The sequence below is a fragment of the Marmota monax genome, unplaced genomic scaffold (assembly GCF_021218885.2).
Source record: "Marmota monax isolate L192 unplaced genomic scaffold, Marmota_monax_Labrador192_F-V1.1 WCK01_AAM20220418_F8-fsc00035, whole genome shotgun sequence".
In the NCBI taxonomy this organism is placed as follows: Eukaryota; Metazoa; Chordata; class Mammalia; order Rodentia; family Sciuridae; genus Marmota; species Marmota monax.
The window spans coordinates 5,860,827-5,887,851 of NW_026691961.1; the positions used below are offsets into that span (position 1 = coordinate 5,860,827).

General features: G+C 40.9%; 1 protein-coding gene across 1 annotated transcript in view; it reads right to left on the reverse strand.

Moving 5' to 3' along the window:
• Positions 1-816: 816 nt before the first annotated feature.
• Positions 817-27,025, reverse strand: part of Ercc4 (ERCC excision repair 4, endonuclease catalytic subunit) — a 28,210-nt gene continuing 2,001 nt past the window's right edge. Inside the window, exons 3-11 of the mRNA XM_046440577.2 lie at positions 22,724-22,919; positions 21,489-21,696; positions 19,712-19,892; positions 18,626-18,754; positions 17,460-17,570; positions 15,006-15,603; positions 13,251-13,343; positions 7,445-7,557; positions 817-5,229 (exon numbers count right to left, since the gene is read on the reverse strand). Of these exons, the coding sequence (XP_046296533.1) occupies positions 4,496-5,229; positions 7,445-7,557; positions 13,251-13,343; positions 15,006-15,603; positions 17,460-17,570; positions 18,626-18,754; positions 19,712-19,892; positions 21,489-21,696; positions 22,724-22,919 (2,363 nt within the window). The 3' untranslated portion in view covers positions 817-4,495. The remainder of the gene's footprint in view (positions 5,230-7,444; positions 7,558-13,250; positions 13,344-15,005; positions 15,604-17,459; positions 17,571-18,625; positions 18,755-19,711; positions 19,893-21,488; positions 21,697-22,723; positions 22,920-27,025) is intronic.

Here is a 27,025-nt window from a genome sequence, read left to right on the forward strand (position 1 = left end):
AAGAAATGCAAAACAATTTGCTTTTCTCTAGAGCATATTTGTAATTAGATATAGGAAAGTGGACACAAACCAGACTCACAAACTGCTCCTTCCCCAAACCTGTCCACAGTGTTTCATTCTGGGCTCTAAAATCAGACTACTTGATTTCTGATCACAGTTCCACCATTTACTATGGGTGACTGTGGGCAAATTACTTAACCTTTCTGTGCTTCAGCTTTGATCTTGTAAAACAGGATTGAGCATCTTTATGGTTTTGTTGAGGATTAAATGAGAATGCATAAAGCCTCAACAAATGCAAGTCATATTACTACTAAGAAAAGGTTCATTAGGCTGCCGAAATTTTTATTCAGATATTAAAGCATTTTGAGTAATAAAGTATCCCACCTCTCACTAAAAAGGGACATGGAGCTACATTTTAAAGCCAAATCAAGAATAATTAAATCATTGAGATGAGTCAATTTGTAAATTAATAATTAAACTTGCTTAAAAAATTACAGTGAACTCCAGGTGTGTCAAAGGGGACAATTCTCTTCCAATTTTGATGTCAAAGGAACAAGTATCCATGTGGTGGGCATACCAGGAAAATTAACCCTCCTTAAGATGTCCCAGGAACTGTTTACTGTGCAATCATTGTGTACCAGAGAATTGAGTATTTTCAAAAGGAGGATACTTCCTCCTTCCCTTGGTTAAGTAGATTGTTGCAGAGTGAAAATAACCCACAGAAAAGTGTATTTATGGCAAAAAAAAAAAAAGGGGGAGAGTAAGTTGATGTTGTAGAAAGTGGATCACTAGCAAGTCAGACAGCACAGGCAGTGAGTGGTTCACCAATGTTCAGCTTTAATCATTTATTCTGCGTAATGAAAAAGAAAAGATACTCTGAATTTTAAATACTTACTAACACGTTGTTGGCAATATATGCCCTTTCACTATACATTTTATTTTTGCTTTGTCTGTAACATACTGAGGAGGATGTTGAATAAATATACATTTTATCACACACACGCACGCGCGCGCGCACACACACACACATTGGTGACAGATAGATATATTTCAGTTTCATCTTCCTCCCATCCAAATCTTGACTTACACAACCATAAATTAAAAAAAAAAACAAAACACTAGCACAGTGGTAAAGGCTGCTAAAAAGATGGGTCATGAAGTGTTTAAGTTCAGGATCGGAAAGGAAATAGCTATGAGGCAAAATAATAAAGCACAGTGACAACTCATTTCGGAGCCTGGTGACATGTGAATATACTCTAGGCTGAGAAAAAGAATCTTCCTAATGTGTTGGTTTTTCAGGGGCCATTTCTAGGTTAAACTGAAGACAAAGGAGAATTTCCCTAAAGTTCTCTGAGCCAAAAAAAAAAAAAAAAAAAAAGATCAAATCATGCTTCAAAACCAAGAACGAAGGTCAATAATGCCTGTCTCCCTCCCCTGGCTACTTTCCCCAGATTTGCTTCAGGGAAGGTTTTCCTGCTGAAGGCCCAGGCTTAGTCTTGTACTAAGTCACCTCACCACCACCAAACCTGGATTTATTCCTTTGTGTCCTGATGGGTTGATGAACGAGACAATTATCTTCAGGTCTTGCTGAGCTGGGGAACTACATTCTTAGTAGACACCCTGTCTACTAAACCTCAGACTAAAGAAACAGTGACTTACAATATTTATGGCCACTATGAGAAATGATTTCTTCCTGTGTAATTTTAAGGAATATCAAGAGAGGTACTATGATTTAAATAAACAAAACTCAAAATGATTTCTCACAATATTTCATGTGTTTTCAAGTTTTTAGGCAAAAAACTTGTAAAATCAGAACAGCAATGATGATCTATCTGGCTTTTAAAAAAGGTTTTGAAAAAGCTACACATGAGTTCACCAGTAAATTGGATATTTGCTAGATGGAAGGAAAAAGGCAAAGTTAGTAAAATGTTGCTAGAAAATAAAGTAATACTTTAATTTTGCAACGGCATGCATCTGTAGTTCCTTTATCAAAGATTCTTTGATTGTAAAAATTCATAAAAAAATTTGAGAAAAGTAAATACTTGATGAATATATTGAAAGTTTTCCACAACTGGAAATACATTAAAATACACTCATTTAGTTGGGAGAGGAAGTAAGGGAGAGTCCTTCACCTATAATGACCAATTAAAGTTCATTAGAAATTACTGGTCGAAATTCAAACATACAAGAGACGGTGTACCTGTCTTCATGTCCCCGTAGGTACAAGAGCAGGCAGCAGATTTTGAGAGTTGAGGGACACTGGAAATAAATACAGTTGAGACTGTTATCCACATTGTATCAGATGACACGGGTTGCTTAATATGGTAGCTCTCAGAAGGACTTCAGTTTTGAACGCTTGGAATGAAACCCCCATCATGGAACACACTATGTGAAGACTTTTGTTTTATGTAATGACACAACAATAAAAGGCAGGTGGAATTATACAAGAAGAAAAAAATAGAAATTACATACCCGACGCTGAAGTGCTAGGCTAGGGTGAAGAAATGTGATAATGACCATTGTCATTTGAAGTGGTATGTCTATTTTAGTGGTCAATACACTATGATTGAACTCTTCCATAAAATAATAAATACAGAAGTGAATGCCAACAATTAATGTTGTCATCATTCAGTGGGTTTGTTTCTTACCCTGGAGGGTATAGTTTTATCCCTGGGACAAAAATAGTAGCTCAAATCTTTATTCCACCCGTTTCCTTCTCTGTTCTCTACATCACCTTACGGAGTTCTATGGTCATCAAACTGGCTCTTGATACCCCTCAATTCTTTCCTGAAGTGCCCTGGAGGGAGTTCCAAACCCACAGTCTGCATCCAAGGGTTCTGTATCGTAGATTTAACTGAGAATCGAAAAGATTTTGGAAAAAAAATTAAACTGCATTTGTGCTGAATGTATATAGCCCCCCCCCCCTTTGTCATTATTCTCTAAACAGAACAGTCTAATAGCTACTTACCCAGCATTTACCCCGTATTAAATACTTAGATAATCTAGAGATGGTTTAAAATACACAGCAGGATGTGCACAGGTCGTGTGCAAAGACTACACTGTTTTATAGGAGGGACCTGAGCATCCGCAGATTCGGTGCCATAACAGGGTTCTGGAACCAGCCTCCACGGACAATGAGGGACCAACATACTTTTAAGTACCAACAAATCAAGATGCCAATGAGAGGTTCAGTAAGTGCTTTTGTTAAAAGAGAAGACACATTTCTGTTACAAGGGTCACTGTCCTAGTTTGTCATGACCAACCAAGAAAGAGCTGACACTGATCAAAGATTATACCGGATGACAGGGACAGCAGAACTGATGCCTACAGCAGCTCTTGAGGTAGAAAATTGACTGCTCGTTACTAAACAGTGAATAATAATAGCTAAGTTAATAATGTTTAAATATCAAAGTTTAAAAACTGCAGAGATGCTATGGAGACCTTGCATGCACACCTCAGTAAAAAGCAGACCTAAGTCAATCAGGAGGAGATTTAGAAGGAATTAGTTTCTTTATACATTTCATTTGAGCTTTTATATATTCTATGCTTTGATCTTCCATTTATCTATAATCCTTTTATCTCAACAGGAAAGAAAGAAAACTCAATCTTAAAAGCTTTGAGGGTTGCTCATGTTGGAGAGCTCACCCAGGAAAAGAAGGAGGTGCCTGGTACAGGAACAGGAGGCATGGGGACTCAGAGGACCATGTGTTTCTGGAGGATGTGGTATGAGTTTCTTAGTCTAGTGAAGACAGGTGGGAAAAGTGGGAGTCTTTACAAGACTGTGAGTATTCATTTGGGTTTGAAGATCTTTGGGATTTAGGAGACTGAACATGTGCAAGAACTAAGAATTCTAAGGGCTCCTGCACCTGTACCACTCGATTCTGTGAACAGGTAATTCATTTTATGTCTTAAAAGTACTGGTTTCTGATAAACAAGTTATAGTAGGTGCTGCATATATTTGGGTGGTTAGGAGACTTGTCAGCCAGCTTTAGAAGTGGCTCTCTTAAATTAGCAGCAGGAAGTCCCCAAGGAGTATGAAATTGAAGGAAATGTGGTGGAAAGAACTGATCAGGAATGGCAGAGAGACTCCTCCTTAGGGTTCCAGAGGGCCCTGTGTAGAGAGCAGGTAAGAACATGATTGTGTGTCTTATCAGTTTGTGTAGGAGACACAAATTCCTGCTTGCTTCGGAGCAGTCTTCTATGAACACTTGCAGAACCTCTGTCTGGTCCTGACACTCCTCATTTAGAGATGGAATATACTAGGCCTGACCTGGACAGTGCAGCGGGTAGGGGAAGAGAGAGAGGCCAGGGACAGTTAGAGAGACACCTAAGCCCAACGTGCACAGGAAGCTTGGCTTCTGGTCCACCGACCTTGGAGACAGGACGCACAATCATTGAAAGCACTGGAAAAGAAGGAATCACTGAGCGGATGATTAATAATGACCCCGTGCGGCTGGCAGAGAGGGCTGCGCCAGTCGAGGGAGGACAAGCCTGCTCACTTTTTCAGCTTCCCTTTAGACACGACTTCCGCATAGGGGGTGTGAAGGAACTCGTACAGCTGCTTGGCGTTGGCAGCGTGCCCCAGGAGGCCCGTGAGCTTGTCCAGGGACAGGGTGGCCAATTCTGCGATGTTCTTAACGTGGTTCATCAAGGAGTGGCAGTTTTTGGCGTTCACTCCGGGCATTTTTAACAAGAAGTCTTGGGGGCCAGGGTTATACTTCTCCGACTCGGGGAGGGTTTCGGAATCGGCTGTGACCGCCAGGGCCGTGGCCGCATCGGGCTGCGGCTTATTTTGTTTCAGTTCCTCGAACAACTCCGCGGTGGCATGGGGGGACGGGCACCAGAGAAGCCGCAGCCTGGGGAAGTGAAGCGTGAGAAGGGTGAGTTTGGAGCTGACGTCATTGCTGGAGATCTCCTGGAACAAGGCACCGCGGGACGTGAGGGAGAAGGGCTTGCTCGGGTCGAACTCGATGAGCAGCACCGGGCGCTTGTAGTAGCGGGACATGGAGACGCACTGGCTGTAGAGGCGGCCGTTGTTCAAGGAGCCGATCAGGTCGCTGATGCTCTTGCGCTCCACGCACATCTCCGGGGTCAGGATGTAGTCGCCCACCTCCAGAGTCACCGGCTCAATGTCGATGCCCCGGCGGTGGATCAGGGATGGCAGCTCACTGCGAAACTCGCGCATGTCCACTACTATGCTCTGCTGTACTCCGTTCTGTTCTTGGCCACCTACCAAAAAAAAAAAAAAAGGAGCCTTTTCAGTAATGTCACTGGGGAGACACTCTTGGAGGAGCTCTGTTAGAGTTTAATATCTGTGTTTCTGTTATTATCCTCTGATGGATGGTTACATAATGCCACGTGGCATTATTCCACATTTTTCTGTCTTTTCTACAACGTTTATTTATAGAGAAAGCAGAGGTGAATTCCCTTAAAACTAAACAGAAGTGAGAGGCCTCTATGGGTCGTTCCTAACTTGCAATGACTCACGGGTACAGACATGTCTGTTCTGGTTTGTGCTGGTTTGTTCCCTCCAAGGGCCCTCACCACATGGCACTGGGCATGTACTCCCAAATCCTAGGACAGAGCCTGCTACATACTAGACACTTAGCATGCTCACTGAGTCAACTGCCTTAGAGCTGCTGTCATGATTTCGGTGAGTCCAGAGAAAAGAGGGTCCAGAGAAAAGACAGTCCATGGGAAAAGAGGACACTGCAAGAAAAACAGGAACACAGCTTCTGATGCTGTCATGTACACACATAAACCAGGGATGGTGTAAAGAGTAGGGCTGGGACTTAAGGGTCCTAAGACTCCCCATTTCTAACAAAACTCTAGGAGATGCTAATGCTGCTGTTAAGAACTACACTTACATCTATGGAGGGTATTGCAGAGCTATGGCCCTCCAACGATGCCCATACCCCAATCTCTGCAACGTGTAAATAAGACACTTGACAGGTCAGAGGGACTTTGCACATGTGATTAAGTTAAGCATCTGGAGATTGGGAGATTGTCCTGGACTATGTGGGTAGGCCCATGTGTCCTTAGAAGTGAAAGAGGGAAGGAGGAGGGTCAGAGAGGAGAGAAGACATTGCAGTACTGGCTTTGAAGGTGGAGGAAGAGGATATGAGCTAAGGAATGCAGATAGCTTCTAGGCACTGGAAAAAAAAAAACAAAAAAACAGGGAAAGGGATTCTCTCCTGGAGCCTCTGGCAGGGACACAGCCCTGCTGGATCTTTATCCTAGCCTACTGAAACCAATTTGGAATTCTGACCTGCCTGCAGAACTGCAAGACAATAAATGTGTGCTATTTCAAGCCACCAAGTCTATGGGAATTTGTTACAGCAGCAATAGGAAACTCATATGGAGGCTTTAAGGATGGATCTCAAAGGGCAGACTTCCATTAAGAGACTTCTGTGTGGTACCTACATGCTCTTATATATCCTTCTCATAGTGTCTTTCACTCTGCAGTCCTTCATGAAATGTCACCAACCTTGATGAGTTGTTAAGAATCTTATCAAAAAAGACACAGATGTTCTGAGGCAGTGTTTCTCAAAGTGTGTTCCAAGGACCACTTCCATCAGAGGAGATGCTGAGTCCATTCCACACCCACTGAATCAGAGTTTCTATGGATGGAGGCCAGCGAATCTATAGTTCTAGAAGCACTTGAGGTTACTCTGGAGTCTACTAAATTCTGAGACCCAGTGGTCTCAGTGGCCCTGACCTCACCAGTAGTTAAATCAACTCAATTTTATTGTTTTTCTCATGTTGCTTGGCCAATCCCAGCTGTTTTCATGGGTTACATTTTTATTTTTATTTTTGATTTTTGTTGTGCTGGATGTTGGAGCATTCTAGGCAATCACTACCACTGAGCTGGATTTTCAGCCCCACCAGCTGCTGTCATGGGAAAATGGGGACTTGGGTGTGGGAAATGGTTACTTCTGGTTCATGGTGTACCTGGCCTTTGGCAGAACTTGTTGGCATGCCAGTGCAAACACTGCACAGAAACAAGATTGCCAGACACCTGAGATGTATGTGCCCAGAGTAACTCTCCTAGGTATACACCTGAAGGGAGAGGCAGAGGAAGGAGGGAGAAATCCCCTCAGCTGGGGGTCAAATTGGCTTTTTTTGATTGAAGACCAAAACCTAATCAGCATCCACCAAAGTTTCTTTGGAAAAGAGCATTCTGAGTCTCAATCAACTGTTCTAGATCTAATACTGGATACAACCACTTCTAACCTTAGGAGCACAGGACTCAACCTGATGTGTTTTACAGGTGACACAGTGGCTTTGTTCTGGGGAAGATGTGTGGCTATTAAATGGCAGAACCGAGGCTGGAGTGTGGGGCCTGATGTCCTCTCCCTGGCCCCATCTCTGTTTTTAGGAGTTTTTGGAGAAAAGCCAAGCTCCTTCCCGGCAACAGAGGTTCTTGGCAGAGGGCAGGACTCACCGGCTTTGCGGGTGTCGGTGGACGCATTTGTTGATGCTGCGCCTCTTGCAAGGTCCAGGTTGGTGTCGTCTCGGCCTTCTCTTTCTTCAGGGATGACCATGCTCGCCTTTTCCCTGGTGGAGGAAACATTGACACATTTTTTTGAATTGATTTCAAAATTCTAGATTTTAATCTTTTGAGAATTTTCATATCTGATGTGATCTACGTGACTGTCACTGTAAAAGAGAGTTCGAGAAATACATCAGAAGGGAACACACAGGTGCACGTGATGGGTGAAGGGAGCTGGAAGAATTTCTTGGTTGGGTGCTACTTCTTGATCTTCTAGAGTTAAAAAAAATTTAAAAAACCAGCTATTTATATATTTTTTCTGTATTCAAGTATTTTGAGACAATAAACATGCATGTAAAAAATGTTAGAGTTGATTTGAAGCTGTGTGTAAAGCTAATGTGTTATTGGTACTTAAAATGAAATCATTTATATATATATTTTCAGGGTACTCATTAACTAGAGGTTAGAAAATCAATGATTAAGAAAATGAAAACACACATATGACAGCACTTTGATTTAAAAATCTCCAGGTGGGTGGCTCCCTTAAGCACTCTCAATTTTAAAGGGAAATGCAGGTTCATGCATGAACCAAATTTCTACCAGAGATGGAAACAGAAAATCAACATCTCAGTATGCTATACCTCAGCAGCAGTGTTCGACCATCACTCGGGTATCCACTGAAGGACACTGTGCAGTGCCCCTTGTGCTGGGCTAGGCCCTGGGATGCAGACACCACCGTGCAGGGACCTCTAACTTCAAGGTGGCACAGTCTCTGTCTGTGATTGCAGATCACAATTCTAACTAAGGCTTGCAATTCAAAGCTATGGCATGACACGTTCCTCAGCAGTCACCGCGAGAGTATCCTAGGTTTGCTATACTCAGTTTTCAAAACCAGTAAAGGATGCTATAATTAACTCATGAAACAGTGAGTACTGAGTGTCCCATCTGTGCCAGGTATGACAGGAGAGACAGAGTCGCTGGGCCTCTTCCCTCCAGGGGCTTGTAGCCGAGTTGAGGAAACAAAGAAAGCCCTGGAAAAACCTTGCAGAACTGAGGAACTGCAGCAAAACAGGCCAGAGTAAGGCGAGGCAGAAGGGGCTTGGTCAGTACTAACCAACCTCAGCAAGGGTCGGAGCAACTGAGATTTTCTGATTAAAGGAAATGAAATCAAACGGACCGATTCTTCAGCTACTCTGGATAAATGATGTTTTAGAGCAGAATACCACTTAAAAATACCACTAAAGAACAGAAATGATAATTTTAAATTCTAGGCTATTTGAAAGCATCTACAGATGCAAAGTTATTCTCAGTTCAGCATAAATAGATGGTGAGGGGGCAGACAAGGTTCTAGCTGTGCTTTCTTTCTCATTCTCCCCGCTGGACCGTCCTCACCTTGGCAATGGCTGGGGTGGCCATGCCTTGCTGCTCCACCACAGCCACACGCTGGTTAGGACAAAAGGCTAATCAGGCAAGAAAATTTTTGCTCCCATAAATTTTTTTTCCTTGAAAATTTGGAATTACTAAATTCATTGTTTTTGTTCTTTTTTTTCCCCTCTTTATTTCTGCTTATTTTACTAGCTAAGCTATGTATCACATGTGGGCTGGCATCCCCATTTCCTGATTGGTCTGTCACCCCTGGGGGTCAGTTAGAGTGCAGATCCTGTTCCATGTCATGTGAATCTGAACCACTTACTGGCTGTGTGGCCTCAGGCAAGTCATTCAATGGCTTTGGGCCTCAATTTCTTCATCTGTAAAATGGGGCTAATAATATAACTCACTTCAAAAGACTGCTCTGAGGACTACGTTAGACACGTAAGCTGCTCTGAACGGCGCTTGGCACAGAATAACTGCAGCATCAGTGTGGCTGTTAGGACTGCTATACTGTCCTTAGAATGTGGTAACCACATCCCCGAAACATCCAGGGTTACACTATAAGACCCAAAATGATTTCAAATGATTCCGTGACTGTTTCCATTTGTGAGAAAAAAATATACCCCAGAAATGAAACCTGGACTCTGAGGAAGACAAGCCTTCCTAACCGGTCTCTCAAATTCGCTTAATAGGAACCTGCCATCATTGTAAACCTTTGATTCCTTGTCCTCCCGTTTAGCATAACTATCGGAGTTAGTCTGCGAGATAGACACAAAATAACTTTGGAAGTTCAGTGTCCTGCTTCTGCTTGATCTAAAGTACCGAGGGCTCCTGCTTTTGCTTTGATATTTTCAGTGGCATATGAACAGCTTGCACAATGTTTTGATATAGGAAGGAGGTGCTGTATTAGAAGTCTCTCTTCAAATGGGTACCTACTCAAGCCCTCCAGCTAACCTATCTTGTGACTGTGTCTTCTGACAGTAAAATTTCCAATAGTCTCACCACTTCCTTTGAAAAGCAGTGACCTCCTCCAGACTTTGTATGCTGAGGATCTTATAGTTTTCTACCCCGGGAACATTTTATTATCAATACCTAGAAGTGTGGTCTCTTTTCTCTTATCATTTGTAATCTACTCGTCTTTAACACAGCCAAACAATTCTTCCCCTGCCAGTTTGCCTGATTCATCCCCTTCTGGTTAAATAGGAGTGTTGCTTCTGTTCTTACACCACCCATGGAGGCCTTGGCAAAAGCACATTATCTTATTCTCGTGTTCAAGTTTCTTCTAAGTACAGAGCGGAGGAAATGCTCTTTCAGCAGAGAGACACCTCAAATGCGGTTTTCTGAAGAAACACCTCTCAAATTCCCCAAGTTTTCTGGGAAGGCAAATATCTTAGGATTCTAGATAGCAGAACCATCTGACTGTTGTGTAATATGGGAGATCTCATTTATAGCAAGTAGGCAATTGCCATTGAGAGTTTAGAAAAAGTTATGGTGGATCTTAAGTAAAATTAGAGTAAAACCTGATGTGGAAACATTGTCCCATTGAAGTGGGGGAGTCCATGTTCCAGGTTCTGCTGGGTGAGGTCTAGGTGCGGGGGTTCACTTACATGTCACTGAGCATAAACCAGGAGTGACATGGGGTCCCCTGTACCTGACCACTACCTACTAAAAGTACCACTTGCTCAATTAGGTTCCTGATGTATCAGAGAAGAGGCAGCCACACAACTAAAGGCTGGTACAGAAAACCCACCCCGTCAGACGATTCCTGCCTGGTGTTCTAAGCTCCTCTGGCCACTGTGCCCTGCAGGGAAAGGGTCAATTCACTTGACAGGAGATGTTCAAACTGCCCACTTCTCGGACAGGCCTGTCTCCTTGGGAATGGCCTTTGGCTCATGAGTGATGACCCCTGGAATATTCTTCCTGGTAAGAGGGCTTTGAATGCCTGAGGCCTTGGGCCCATGTCCCCTGGTCCCCGTTTGATTAGATAGTTATGCTAAAAATGTGGCTCATGGTGAATGCCAGGTTTTGCTCTGAGGTTTGGGGTCTGCGTGGCTGGGCCCCCGTGAAAACCCTGGAGGCTAAGGCTCCATGAGTTTCCCTGCGGCCAATCCTTGCCTGTGCATTCGCACATGGCTGCCGGGAGAGTTAAGCACATCGCTGTGACTCTAGGGCAGGACACCTGGAAGCATAATCCTGGTTTCCCTGGATGTCACCTGCCTGTCTTTTCCCTTGCTGATTTAATCTGTATCCTTTTGCTGTAATAAACCCAACTATGAACACAACAGTCTTTCTGAGTCACGTGAATCCTTCTAGAGAACCAGTGAGTCTCAGAGTGGCCTTGGGGACCCCTGAGGGGAACACTAATACCCTAATCTGAATATTTTAGCTCTCGGTGTTCATTTGTGATTTGGTGACAATTACTTTAATTAGAGACAATATAGGGAAAGGATGTTTTTTAAGAAAGAGTGAAAGAATGGGTAGGAGGTACTGGCCCACATCACCAATCCTTTGATTCTAGCTCCTTAAACATCTCTTAAATCTGTCCCGTCCTCTCCATTAACCCAGTGATGGAGGCTACCTTCTTTCACCCGGCAATCCCATCAGCCTCTGACTAGCTTCCATGCTGATTCATTTTTCAGTTTCATGTCACAGAAAACCTTTACAAATTCACCTAAGTCACATTCCCACTCAGAGTGCTGCAATGCTGTCCTGGGCCCTGAAGTCCCAAACCCTCAGTGGGCCTCTCGCACTCCTGAGCCCTTTGTTCAGCGTGACCAGCTTTCCACCCCATCTGTCTGGCAAATCCCACAGCTTTTTCCAGAACCAGCTTGAACACCCCTGCCTCCTGCAGCTGCTCCCGACCGGCTTCTGGCCTAGGTCGATCCCTCCATCCGCTCTCCTGCTAAATCTTTTCTTTTACCTTTGCTGTTGGCAGTGCTCTCAACCCTATTTATTATGCTCTTTATGGTCATTTAGAGTCTAGGTCTTTTGCACGGGAGGATAAACTCCAAGAAGGCATAGACTGTTCCCACCCAGAACATAGAGGCAGTGCGGCAGGATGGCTGTCCATTTTTGAAATCCTGTCTAGTGCCCTGGCAGGCTGACTGCCACTAAAAAATAATTTTTGCCCTCTTGTTGCCACTGGTACCTCGCCAGTGTCTGAGGGGTGGAAGCCTGGTGTGGACCTGCCACACTCATGCAGGCTGTGGTCTCTGAAGGTCTAGCCTCTCTGTGGCTTAGCTCAGTGATGCCTGATCCAGCCTTGGCCCTGGCTTCTGAGGCCCCTTAGAGATCATCTTCCCATACCTAACTGCAATTTCCAATGACAAGAGCAGTGACAAGATCCCTGGTGGAGGATCATCAGATTTCTAGAAAGCTTTCAGGGGCAAGAGGTAGCCAACCAGTTTGTAAATATCTCATAAACATTTTCCTTATGTTAAGCTGAAAAACATTTTTTTACTGGGATTTGGAATGCTACAGATCTCCATTATTAAAAGCATACACATATGTTCAGATAAACAACATCTTAAATTTTTTTTCTCCCTGGAATGTTTCTACTGATGGGGATCAGAACTGGATGGGTCATAAAAGTATTTCCCAGTAAATGGTAAAGTAGCCACCCACCTACGGACAATGGAGATTTTACAAGGAGGGGAAAAAAAAATCACAATTCAATGGAAAAGGAGGAATCTCGTGCATAAGGTGGGGAGGAGGGAAATTTAAGAAGAAGACATTGCTTAAAGAAGCAATGTTTTAGTAAGATTTTGGATGTTTCCTATTATAGTTTTTTAGAAGCAGAAGTTTTCTTTAACATTCTCCCAATATAGGTCCAGCATCCCTAATCTGAAAATCTGAAATCCACAATGTTCCAAAACTGTCTAAGTGCTGACATGATAGTACAAATGAAACATCCCCCAGCTGACTTCTGTCCTGGGGTGCAGTCGAAAAGCAGGTGTGCTACAAAAGCTGTCTCAAATGACCTTCAGGCCACGTGTACAAGGTGCATTTGAAACATAAATGAACCTTATATTTAGACTTGGATCCTATCTTAACGTATCTCATTATGTATGTGCCAATATTCCAAAATCTAAAAAAAAAGAAAAACGAAACAAAGCTTCTAGTCTGAAGCATTCCACACAGGGAATACAACTGGTGCTCTATTAACTAAACTGCTGAAAAGCAGTGGAGATGGTGGGAGAGAAGGGGAGGAAGAAAAGGCAAGTATGCAAGAGGCACAGTCTGGGGACACCCTGGCTGGACCCCACTCCCCATCCTCCCCCTCCCCTTTTACCCAGGGCTGGTGCATCTTCCCCCACCCGAGAGGCCTCTGGTCTGTAAAAGGCCTTCGGTGTTCTCTCGACATCCATGCTGATCATTGAGGGAGTACCTTATGAGTTTTTCAAAAGCTTCCTTTTCTTTCCTCAAAGCGGTGAGATAGCGTTGCTCTTCTGTCGAACCTCCATATATGAGAAAGTAAACCCTGCAAGTCAAGACAGAACTCCTTTAGGCTGCAGGAACACACTTTTTAATCCATGAAAGGAGCAGCAGAGCATCTGAAACCAGCAACCCAGACTGCTCAAATAATAAATGTTTGACTAAGAATCAAAGTTACCATTCATTACGTACTTAGTCAAATTCAGCTGCCTAAACCCCACCTGTCAAAGGTCTCATTACCCAAAGAGTTTTTTTTTTTAAATTCTTTCATCAAATGGGGGAACAGAGTGAAGGATAATACTGAAATCTATCTGGAGGGATAGAATAATTCTTTCCTCATAAACATAAAACAGAATTTTAGAGGCTTCTCTTTTTTTAATTTTTTCTCTGCATCTCTGCCAAACTTAAGCTGGAGAAGAGTTATAAAAACCGGCTTATAAAAGGTCATGTTGGTGAAAAATAAACAGATGAATCTATATGACCTTTACCTTCACAATACTTTCTTGGTTCTCTTTTATTCACATATTAACAGAACAGAGCCGTCACACATTTTATATAAGTACATGGATGGAAAGGATATATGGATTCTATTAGGCATCTGAAAAAATAATCTGATATATTTTCTCTTAAAAAGGCCTGCTTTTAATATATCTTGTTTGCAGCTAAAAACTGAATTAAGCACCTCTGCTCCTCAGGGTTTTCTTTATCAGAGGTACTCTCCCTTTTCAGCCTTGGTTTTTCTTTTAGCCTTCATCTTCCTGGATTATGTTTCTCTGAGGAACAGACAGGGAAATCAGTGGACAAAGAGTTAAGGGGCCTCGGCTCTCCTGTGGATGCATCCTGTGGCTGAGGCCAAGTCCCTGGCCACTTCTGGGCCTTAGTTTCCCACTGACAGAGCTGGTAGCTGTACCCTGGGGTCTCTTCTGCTCCAAATAATATGCTGTTCTGTGCTCAGACAAGAAAGAAACTTCTACACACAAACTAGCTACAAAGTTGATCGATAGTAAAGTATGAAAAATTTACCAGCCTGTAGTGATTTTACCAGCTTCATCTAATCTCTTTATCTCTGCATTATTTCTGATCCAGCTCCTCCATTCATCTCCACTCTGAAAGGCTGCATTAGTTAGACTGCGAGAAAGGTTTCTTTTGGCTCTGCTTTTGGTTCAGGCTGAGTTCAGGATATTAATTTTGCTGTTTATTTCCCCTCAGATAAGTGGAGAGCTAGAACACTATATTCCTTGGGAGGCATCGTTTTCTCATGTGGTATTTCTGTAGATTTTTCATTTGATCCTTCTTGAAACTCAAGAAAACTGGGTATAGTAATCCCCCCACCCCCAAATGCTTTCATTTTATGTGGATGTAATTTAGAGTCACTTTTTAAAATTTATAAGAAAGACATTTTATAAGATTAAAATGATTCAGCCAAGTCATAGTTATAACTTCTGGTAGAACTTAGAATGCTAAAACATTCCCTAATCTTTTTCAGATACTGCACCCCATAAGTTGGAAACTATCACAGAAAGAACACTGCGCAGTGCAACAAGAACAGGGGTAGTCCCTTAGGTCTGATGCTCAGCTACTGCATCTGACATTCGTCCCATGCTGCTCAGATTCATCAAAAAGCAAAATAAGGTTCCATAAGCCCAACCTGCGTGGTCACAGTGGAATGTGGGAGGTAAGCAAACCGCCAATGTTCTTTGTGACTTGCCTCAGAGGTTTCCCGGGCCTGCTTGCCCTGTAGATTTCCAGCTGCCGGACAAAGGTGAGCTCTGCGTCGTAGAGCACCACGTACCGCGGCTCCACTTCGTGCAGCACCCTGGTCAGCGCATACGGGTCACTGCAGCCCAGCAGTGGGTGGATGATGGTGAGCGGCTCCTTGAGGATCCCGTAGGCGGCATCCGAGGACAGATTGACATCGAAGGCTTCGTGCTTCACCTCCTCCTCGCCACTCTCGGGGCTGCTGCCCGCTTCTCTGCGGTAACCTTCCTCCACGTCCGCGGCCTCTTCCAGTTCCTCTGACTTCCCGATCATCTGAGTCAGCGTCAACTTTCGCTTCTTCTTCTTGAGACTCCTGTCTCTGGCAGAGGCCCGATCTTTGTTCTGGGGCTCTTTGGGTCTTTTGTTGGATTTCATGGCTCTCTTGGAACCGTCCTCCTTTCTGAATCGCATCCACACCTCCTCAGCTTTGCTGTCCTTCTCAAAGGTCTTCCTGTACAGCCTCAGCAAGAAGGCCTCGGCGCCCGCAGTGAGGTAGTCCCGCAGCTGGGCGCACGTGCGCTCATCGCTGGCACAGATGAGCACCTGACCTAGAAGCAAGGAAGAGCATTACCTGGTAATTGCGCCGGTCCCTTCCCACGTCCCCCACTGCTTCCTCCAAAGCCAAGGCATCTCAGCCTCCTCTAAAGGAGCCACAAGTTACAAATCGTCTCAAAAGGGTCTTGGGTGCTCATTGTGTGCCTTCCCTTCCCTCTTTGGCAGGGTTTCTTAAATCTTTTGCGTCAAGTTGAAGCCAGAGCTATTTAGAGTCTCATGGAAAGTACAGCCGCAGCAGAACAGTGGCCTTAAGGAAGCTCATTTTAATTAATAACTTTGCAGAGGATCTTTTATGCCCAAATAAATTCCAAATGGATTATAAAGTCAAATGTTAAAAATTAACTCAAGAAGAAAAAGAAGTGGGCTGGGGTTGTGGCTTAGCAGTAGAGCTCTGGCCTAGCACGTGGGAGGCGATGGGTTGGATCCTCAGCCCCACATAAAAGTAAATAAATAAAATAAAGACATTGTGTCCAACTATGACTAAAAAAATAAAAAAATAAATAAAAATAAAAAATAAGTGACTATCCATCTCTTGATGGAGATGATGATCTAGATTTAAAAGCAGTGTAAGAGGTTGGGTGTAGCTCTGTGGTAAAGGAGTGGCAGAGGAGTTGCCTAGCCTGGCAGGCACTGCAAAACAACAACCTCCCCCCAGAGACCACTGTCTTTACTTTATAATATAGAAAGTTGTATTTAAGAAAGGTGAAGTCACAAAACTTTTAATAACTATGACAAACGTTAGTAATCTTTACTGTATAAAGAGCTAATACAAACTGTGGACATAGTCTAAATTGGCCAAGGAAATGAATACGATTCACAGAAGAAAAAAATGCATTTCAGAAACTATGGAGCTTATCAGATATCAAAATTTAAAACATCTTCTTCAACATTTTCTTAAATTTTATTAATTTTAATAAAACTGTTAGATGTATATAAACTATGTACAGATACGTGAGTACTCATAACAAACAGCTAGGTTAAAAAAGAGATAAGCTCTTATGTTGCTAAAAGAAATGAGAACTTGATAGAAATTGGTGTGATAATAAGTCTAAAGAACTTTAAAAATGTTAATTCCATTTGACCCATTAATTCTATATCCAAAAATTGTTAACTATGCTATGACTTTAACAGTGTGAAATAGAAAACTCTTAAAAGAAAACCTGGAAACACACCAATGTTAACATCAGTTGCTAGAGGCAATTTCTCCTTCTCCATTTATCTTTTTCACTTTTCTGCAGTGAGCACCTATGACCCTGAGTCATAAATCATAGCATGTAAGTTCTGGGATATTATTATCAGTGTATTTACTAACACAAGGATTGGGTGCTCCTTGGTTGCTTTGTAGGAGTTCAGAGACTCAATAGATACTTTTCTTTTTGATCTCGTCTTATTTTTAAATTTATAATTCACGTTTGGTCTATTGTGCCAATCTACTAGAATACCCATGTTTGAAGATAGCAGGCCTAAAATTTGTATTTTTTTCTAGGGTTAGCCCAATGTCACTGCACAGGAGTTAAGCCTATTTTGCTGAGTTATAACACAAACACATTGGCTTATTCCTTAGGGATTCCAGATTGAAGGCCTGGTGAATACATATGCAGAGATTAGCTGAGTCTTTAAATAGAAGTCCTGATAACCCAATCAGTGAAAAATCTGCTTCATGAATGTACAATGATTTAACCTGGAGAAAAATCACATCAAAGGAATAGAATGGAGACTGCTGTAGGATCTGCATTCTACTGGCATTTATTCAGCTACAGTTTATAAACAAAATAGTTAAAAGAGCTTGTCAAATTAAGGCTCATTTGAAAGCCTCTGAAAGCAATGTCATCATGTCCTTTATTCCTACCTGGGCCACCAAGGGCTTCGCTCTCCTTATTTTCGGCCTCAATTTCTTTCAGTACTTCAGTCAGTGCCTCCCACTTGGGGTTGCTTTCTAGGACCAGTTCCTTTTTTGATTCTGCATAAACATAAAAGATAACCTCATTCTATGTGATATTATCCGAAGGCTTTTAGTTCACCAGCACCATCTCATAAGCTTACACCAGCACCCTTCCAGTTATCAATTGATGGAATGATGCTAGATAGAACCTGCTTTCCTAAAAAAGGCCTACTTAAGGTCTAAATGACAGATACTTCAAACCGGCACGAACACAGGTGGTAGGAAGCCTTAACAGAAAGTTACATGCATGGTGCTAAAAGGAGATGGTTCTGTTAGCTGTCTACTGTGATGCTTTGTACGGGGAACTGGTATAGAGTGATAGTATTATTTCCAAAATCCCCCCAATTTTTATAATCTTGAACATGGAGAAAAGAAGACAACGATCAAACATTTATTTCTACAAATACTCAAACACAGCATTAATATGTATTGATTAAGTCTTGAGACAGACCTTTAAACTAGACAGAAAGTAAGTATTAATTCTATCCCATCCCTTTAAGAAAACTAGTGATATTTGATACTATATTTAGATGTTGGAATCAAATCCGCACGTTCCTCCTTCTAGTCTATTTACATTCTTTAAAAGTTAAAAGGGGGGCAGGCATGGTGGGGCACACCTGTAATCCCAGTAACTGGGGAGGCTGAGGCAAGAGGATTGAAAGTTTCAGAGCAGCCTCAGCAATTCAGCAAGACCCTGTCTCAAAATAAAAAGTAAAAAGGGATGGGATGTATTTCAGAGGTAAGGCATCCCTGGGTTCAATCCCCACTACCAAAAAAAAAAAAAGTTACACAAGACTTTAAGTGCCAAGATAGTAGTTACTTTGGAGTTTTATTAAAAAAAATCAATTTATAGTTTTTACATAGCAGTAAGAATACTCTTGATTGGTATTGGATCATGGTTATTTGGAATCCTTTGGCAATCTGAGATTTGTCATGCTCAATACCTTCAATTTATGAACAAATAACATGCACATATATATTTAACATGTTGCTGAAGAATGTAATTTACATTTTTAACTTGGTGTTTCCACGCCAAATACTTAAATAAAAGACGCACTTAATGACTTAAGTACCTTGCCCTTCTTTCATTTCCGTTTTTTCAGGCATTTTGCCTTTTTTACTCATTTTGGCATCTGGAACATGATAAACCCTTGCTCGAGCATTTACGAACATTGAGGTGCTGGAGTCAAGAAACAGCCAACCTAGTGCGAAAAGTTAAAAAAAAAAAAGGCTTCAATTCATGGTTAATTTAAAATAGTCTCTTGACGGTCACATGACCATACCCAGTTGGCCGCCATCTTCTTTTCCTACCTACCAGGACTTCCCTCACGGTTATAGCCTCTACCACTGTTTGGCTAGACTAGTGATTTTTGAAGTATGGTCCATGGACTCCTGGGTGTTCCCAAGATGTTTTCAGGCAGTCTGTAATGCCCAAACTCTTCTCAAAATAATACAAAGACATTATTTGGCTTTTTTTATCACTGTGTTGATATTTCCAATAAAGGTACAAAAGTCCTGTGGTGGATCACACTATTGATGCATTTGTGTAAACCAAGGCAGCGGAAGGAAAGTGTACTAGCAGTAAATGCATTCTTTACTGACTTAACGTTTAAAAGTTATGACTTAAGAATGATTCTGAAGGAGTACAAATTATTAATTGTATTAAATCTTGACCCTTTGTGCCGAGGGTCCTGGTAATGGGGGAAGGGTGTAGCTGGCAGGAAAATAAGATGGCAGCCAGTTGTGTATATGTGTTATTTCCTGCAAATCTCTTCTTTTCGGTCCTCAATACTAGCTGATGAAATCCACCCCTTGCTGTCTTTTTGGGGAAAATGAATTTTAAATGCCTAACAACTAAACTTCCAGAACACAACCTATTTCTAAGTTGGAGACTGCCTGTTCTATACGCGGTCTTTTCTAGAAATAAAATTGCCTGGAATGGATATGAATATTTATTATTACACAGAACAGAAGTTATGTAGGCGGAAACATTAGCTATCAATAAAACCTACATCCTTGTGCAGTGAACATAAAATGTAATTTGAGATCTTAGTATATAACATGTAGTGGAATATAGCATGTCCCATATCTGGGCCCCCCAAATCTAACCCTTCATTCAAATCAACTCCTAGAATAATATTAATAGTGTTATATCACACCTGAATTCTGACCAAAAGCCTTCTCCGTTGCTCTCAGAGATTCCAGAAGGTTAAGAAATGTGACACAGTCGTACTGAGAGAGATACTGTAGCAAAGTTCTCAGTATCTTTAAATCCTGAACCAAGGATTTGGTCTTGGCTCCAAGCTGGTGCCACAAGGGGTCCAGATAATGGCGGATTGTCTAAAACAAGAATAAAACTGAATATTGCTAAATATATTCAATACAGCTTTCTAAACACAAACTGTACCTTCAATGAGGATTGCTCCTTGTTCCCTAAAAATGGTTAAAACAGTAAATTTTCATGTGATATATACTTTACTACAATTAGGAACCCAAAACATTATTCCCCAAGGAAGTGACTAGAATATTTCAGTTCATAAAATTCTAATAATAAATCTAATTTTTCAAATACAAAGTCGAGTATCTTATTGCTACAATCTTTATGATCAGATAGTGGTCAACCTATTATTATGTATATCTATATTATTGTCAAGGAGGGAAAAAGCCTAATAAACATCAGAAAATCAGTATCTGTTTTAATGAACAGAAGCAGTGTCATTGCACAGCATCTCATCTAACAAATTGAATACTGAGCAGATAGTTATTTGGATGACCATGTAATCTACTGACCGAACCAGGACTCTAATAAAAATGAAATGAGTTACTATTAATAATTACTCCAGGACCAAAGGAAGATGCCAAGACTGTCCTAGACAAGTTGGGACATAAAACTAATGACATGCCTCTTTTGTAAAAAGATCTACAAAAGGTTAATTTTTTTCTTAAACAAGATACAAGCTATGTCTATGTTTAAATGTGACTACTAAAAGAACATCTAAAACAATGCTTTGACTTTTATTAGCCAGTGGATGATAAACAGATATCCAGTGTAAAATATATAGGCTATTTTTATTTTTCTAGTGTTTAGTGTCATATATAGTATATATGTGTATATATAATATATATGATATATGCCATTTATATCATATATACAAATTATCAGCACTCATTAAATTATAACACACTTTAGGATGGAGAAACAGAATACATGAAATTAGTTTTATGTGTTAATATTTCACAATAAAAGTGATTCTCTGAAATAATCAGAGAAATGAGAAGTTAAACTTGTTCTTTTTGATAATCACCAGTAACAAAGAAATTGATTCAGAGCTTAAAAAAGACATTAACATCTTCTACCAAAGTATAACAAAAAGTTGCTCGGAAATTTTAAAAGCCAGCATTTTCTAGATCTATAATTCATTATAGTATTAGACATTTATATACCAGTATTAAAATTAACATATGGTGGAAAAAAAACTCCCCGAACTAATGTCATACCATTTTCTCAATTTGGAATGTAATTTTAAGACACAGCGAGTTTCACATTTATCATCCAAGTTATTTTTTTATTCCAAAAAAGAGATGATAAATTCATGCATAATTACAAAGCATTCTTATGTAAAACTCTTCTACCTGTAGATATCCAAATGTTGCCATTTCAGAGCAAAGTTATTTATACTCCTCTTGACTATAGTTAAAATAAGAGATGACTACTTACAAAAGAGCTGCAAAATTGAGTTATGCTCACATGCTGAGCCGCCCTATTTTACTACAAAGACTTTGCGATAAACCAAAGCAGGTATACCTTAAATCACTTCCAACTGAATTCTAAGATAACAGCAAATTTCTATTAAGAACACTGCAAATATTAAAAGAACTTGCATTCTTTAAAATGACAACAAATCATACTTAAAGTAGAAAAGAAAAAAAGAGCACCTTGTCGAAAGGTTTCCCAATAGCGTTTTCTAAAGATAAATCTTCCACTTCAAGAGTTGGGTTGTGGCTCTTCAGCTCCTTGAGACATGCATTTAAGATGTCCAGGATGGCCGTCTGGATGGCGAGCATGGCAGGTGTCATGGAAACATGGATCTCCACCACCTCAGGCTTGTGCTGCTCTAAGAATGAGTGGACGGACACATGGAACCTGAAGAGACAAATAGTTTCTGGAGTTTCAACAGAGCTATGTTTTCCTGATTCCAGTTTTTAATACTGTGATAGTTTTTGCAAATGCAATTATGGAATGAACAAAATGGAAAGCAAAATGGTAATGTTTTTAAGACGACTTTGGACCTCCATCAATAGAAGTAAATCAAATACGGCAGGGTCAGCGGACTCTGGTCTGGGCCAAGTCCAAGGCCTGTTTTCATTAGGCTTATGAAACACAGTCCACCCACTGTTTCCCATTGTCTTTGGCTACTTTTGTGTTTTCAATAACAGAGTTGAGTTATTGTGACAGGCCATATAGCCTGAAAAACCCAAGATATCTACTCTCTGGTCATTTATAGGAAAAGTTTGCTGACCTCTGAAATAAGGTACAATCAAAAAAGGAAAAGTATTCCAACTACTATTCTTTTTTTTTTTTTTTTGTGGCGCTGGGGATCGAACCCAGGGTCTTAGTGCATGCAAAGTAAGCACTCAACCAACTGAGCTATGTCCCCAGCCCCAACACTACTCTTAACATACTGTATAAACAAAATACTTGCTAGCAAAGGTTGCAAAAATGTTTGAAAATTGAAACTTTGTTTTCCCTGGAAATTTACATAAATTCTTCAAAATCTTTCTGCATCAGTTCCCCAGTGAGTAATCCTCAAACCTGAAGTGGCAGAACTGGCCAATAAAATCTGCAGTTCAGTAAAAGGTGTTGTGTCTGTGGGCCTCTAACTGCTGGGGGCTTCACTAAATGTTTGAGAAGGAGTAAAGTAGCTGTCCTTGAGTGGATCTGAGTAACTACCAGAAAAAGAACTCTCAAATCCCTTTCTACTTTCCAAAGATTCACAAATGGGGTGACCACATATACTTATACCTGGATGCGTTTGTTAGGAACATGATAGGGCATCTATCTATCTAGTACAACTCGCCACTTTGACATCGTATTATATTTATGTTCTATTTTTAAGGTGCAATTACATTACAGCAGACCCTGTTACAAAAATGTATTACACGTGATTTACCTTGGCCATAGGTGGAGCTTCTTCACAAAAAGATTTCTCATCACTCTTTCCACGTGACAGAAACCAGTATCAAAGGCCACGGCGTTGTCTGTGAAAGCTTTGATGAACCCACGTTTGTTTTTTTGGCGAAAGAGACGCAGGATGAATGCTTCCTGGCAAGACTCGATTATCCTGTGGGCTCTGTACACCAAGATGCCTGAGGAGGGAGGGACAGTTTAAGCTACAGAACAGACGTGCAGTTTTCACACACACACACACACACACACACACACACACACGTCTGCTCATCCACACATTCCTTCCACCTTTTCTGGAATGCCTACTTGAGAACGGGCAGGCCCTCTTCTGGGCTGGGGATACAGCCACAAGCAAAAGAGATGTGCGCCCCCGCCCCTGAGGAACGTGGGGTACACAATATAAGTAAATAAAAATAGTTAGCACATTTCAAGTGGTAAGGAGAAAGAATGAATGAGAAGAGAGGGAGAATGAGGCCTGGCGGGGGTGGTTTGGGATTTTTAGACAGGGTGACTTCACCAAAGTGATGCTTTAATAGATGTGGGATGGAGACCAGGAAGAGCACCTCCAGAGTCATCTGGGCCAAGAATGGTCCCAGCTAAGGGAACAATAAGCCTCAAGGCCCTGGAATAGGGTTGCTGGCCTGCTGAAGGAAGCAAGTGGGCAGTGAATTCTTTTTGTATACAAATCCAATGGGGACAAAATAGTTTAAGTTTGGAAGTTCAGGCAACGCCTGCATCGCCTATGAGATTGAATCAATTTTCAGAATCAGAGTATCTTCAGTTTGAGTCTATTTAAACTCGTCTATTTAGAATAAGAACCTTTAATGAATATACTTGATACACGTTTTCTCATTTATAAAATGAGACTGTTGGGCCAGAAGTTCTTTCTTATACACATGCCATTTTTCATGCAATGTGATTAGTGATGACCGGGAGAGACACAAGATGATATGAGGGTAAACAGAATGTCATTTTCTGGATCAAAAACTCAGTTACTCTACGATGATTCTCAGAATATCAGGCCTAAATCAAGCTGGTAACCACATATACACAGACAGCTGGAGAGATATAAATAAAGCCCTATGTAAGCGCATTTGTGTCTATACACATGTGCTACACACGCACACACATGTACATACATTTGCCATACATATACATGTGTATTTTCAGTACCAGTTTTATCACTCACAGGGTTTGAAAAATGATACCAATGAGTTAGGAGCCCTTGTCATAGTTCAATAAACTCAAATCTTAGTCTGCTATTTTGTCATTTAAATATTGGATCTAGCAGGGCGCACCTGTAATCCCAGTGGCTCGGGAGGCTAAGGCAGGAGGATTGCAAATTCAAAGTCAGCCTCAGCAAGACCCTGTCTCAAAGCAAAAAAATTAAAAGGGCTGGGGATGTTGCTCAATGGTTAAGTGCCACTGGATTCAACCCCTATTAGATCTATGTGGACGGAACTAAAATTTACTCTAATCAAATTATGTTTTCAATGTGATAAAAATTAACTTAGAAATCTATACATAAAAATTTTCTAATAACCTCCAATACATATACATACTACTTTACTACCCAGAAAATATTCTGTACTGAGTAGGCTGGTTTTTCCAAGAACTCTCTCTATGTATAAAGAACTTTTTATTTGCCTGGTTAAAATATTACATAAAGTTAATAATAATAAAAATGGACTTCTAAAGGAAAGGTAAACCTCTGTTTTAGAATATGTAGTAGATGGGTCTTTCCCAAGGATTCTATGAATGGGCCACAGTCTAGTTAGCTTGGGTTGAAATATTATATAAAGTTAAAGATAACAAAAATGTACTACTGAAGAAAAAGTGAACCTCAATTTTAGAAAATATGGTGTGCAGAAGGGTTGTCATTCTTCCAGAACCCAGAAGGAAGGAGAACCCATTTTGCATCTCAGGCACGCTATGCCTCAATGGGAGGCACTACTGCATTCCTGATTTACAGGTAAAAAAGACCAAGGCACAGAGAAATTAAGGAACCTGCCTAGGGACACAGAGCTGGTGCACAGTGAAGGTGAGCTCACAGACCTCCATATTTGAACTTAAGTTCACCATACTGCTTGCTCACCTTCATAGCTTTAGCACCTTTCTGCAAAACACAGGAATCCTTAATAAGTGAAATGTTTGTTGAATGAATATAAAACTGAATTCCAGCACTGGGTTTACAAAAAAAACTTTAACATGGAACTTTCTTAAAAAAAAAAAAATTCTGGGAAGGATGTTCTGAATTCTCTCTGGAGATAGCAGGATCAGTTTTAGCAATAAACGATGCATTGTCCTGTCTCACATTCTTTGGAAAGTACCATCTGGGTAGATAATTGTAAAGTTCTCTCTCTATTTAGGAATTCTAGTTGTCAGGGAGATCTAGGAAAGAATGGCTGTGATAATAGGTGGGAGCAGAGAAACGGGTTGGAGCTGGCGGTGGGGGGGGGGAGTCAGTACTTTTTAGGGGGTCACACGCTCCAGGGAATGCCCTTGAGTCTGTAGAAGTTTTGATGAGATTCTTACAGGGATCCTGGGGGAGAATCCCAAGGGAAGAGGAACTGGAAAGAATTCATTTCTGGCATTAATTTGCATTCCACTCAGCCAAGCAAGGGCAGTCCCACTTTCATTACTGGTTGAGACTTGATGAGAAAGGGGAGGGAATCTGGCACTTTTAATGAGGAACCACCTACAAGCTGGACCTGAGGGTGGCATGGATTCCAACAGCTTTCTGCCTAACTAGCTGAGGCGGAACAGACAGAATAATACTGACATCTAGTGGCAGTTTCTATGTGTTTTTCATTCTGTCAATTAAAATAAATAAATCAATAAATAGAACCAGGCTTAGGATAAAGTAGCCAACAGTAAGAAACTTCATGACACAGAAAGATTTCTGGCTCAAAAAAGCCATTTTTAGGCTATCATTTATTAAGAGTTTACTATGTACCGGGCACTATGCTGAGCATTTTATTTTATCTCATTTAATCCTTATAATTCTAAGAGGCACTATTTTCTTGATTTGGGCAGGAGGATTGAAAGTTCAAAAGCCAGCCTCAGAGACTTAGCAAGGCCCTTAGCAACTTAGCAAGATCCTGTCTCAAAATAAGACATAAAAGGGGCTGGGGATGTGGCACAGTGATTAAGTGACCCTGGGTTCATCTCTGGTACAAATAAATAAGTAAATAAATAAATAAACAAATAAATAAAACCAAACAAACAAGCAAAAAAAAAAAAAGAAATGAGAAAACTAAGGTTCTAACAATTAAGGAACTTGTTTGTAAGCAACATGTTAGTATTCAAAGTCAGGTGAGTCTGGCTGCAAGGCCCATGCCACTGTTTATAACCACTGTAAATGTTATAAAAGAGTACAAAACTTTTCCTTAACCAGTTCACTCTGAACCATATAAATCATACAGTTATTCATTACACATTTCTTGATGATCTTCTAGGTTCAGGGCAGTATGATAGACATAGCAGGGAGAATGCTTATGAATGTCCAAGTTCTCTGCCTTCCTGAAGTTTATTAAATATCACTGCCTTCTGACCATCATGCATCCAACAACTGTGTTTAGTATCTGCCATGCACCAGTCACATGCCTGGGATGAACAAGGTCTTCCTGGTGCTTAAAAAGCTTATCTCCCAAGCATGGCAGACTAATAAACAGGAAGATGTAAAGTAGTGTTCTGGTGCTATGATGGGAGAGAAGAACAGGGTAAACTGAGAAGCAAAGTCCCTAAATTAGCTATATGATATGAATTCCTACATGTACAAATTCTTTTCTATACATTCTGGTCAAAATAAAAACACTGTTCTAAAATTAATTAAGCAAATAATTGGCCTAATTTAATATCATAGAAATAATTACTCTTAAGAAAAAACAGCATTAATGGAACTATTCAATGATTATTTACAAACTGGGGGTGGTGGCACATGCCTGTAATCCCAGAGGCTTGGGAGGCTGAAGCAGGAGGATCTCCAGTTCAAAGCCAACCTCAGCAAAAGCAGGGTGCTAAGCAATTCAGTGATACCCTGTCTCTAAATAAAATACAAAATAGGGCTGGGGATGTGGCTCAGTGGTTGAGTGCCCCTGGGTTCAGTCCTTGGTACCAAAAAAAAAAAAAAAAAAAATTACAAACATTTCAAAATCTGGTTAAGTTGTAAAAGCAAAAGCCAGTTGACTACAAGTATTTATTGAACATAAAAGGCAAAGTCAAGCTTTATACATATAGTCATGCACCACTTAATAATGTTTCCATCAGTGATGGACAATGTATA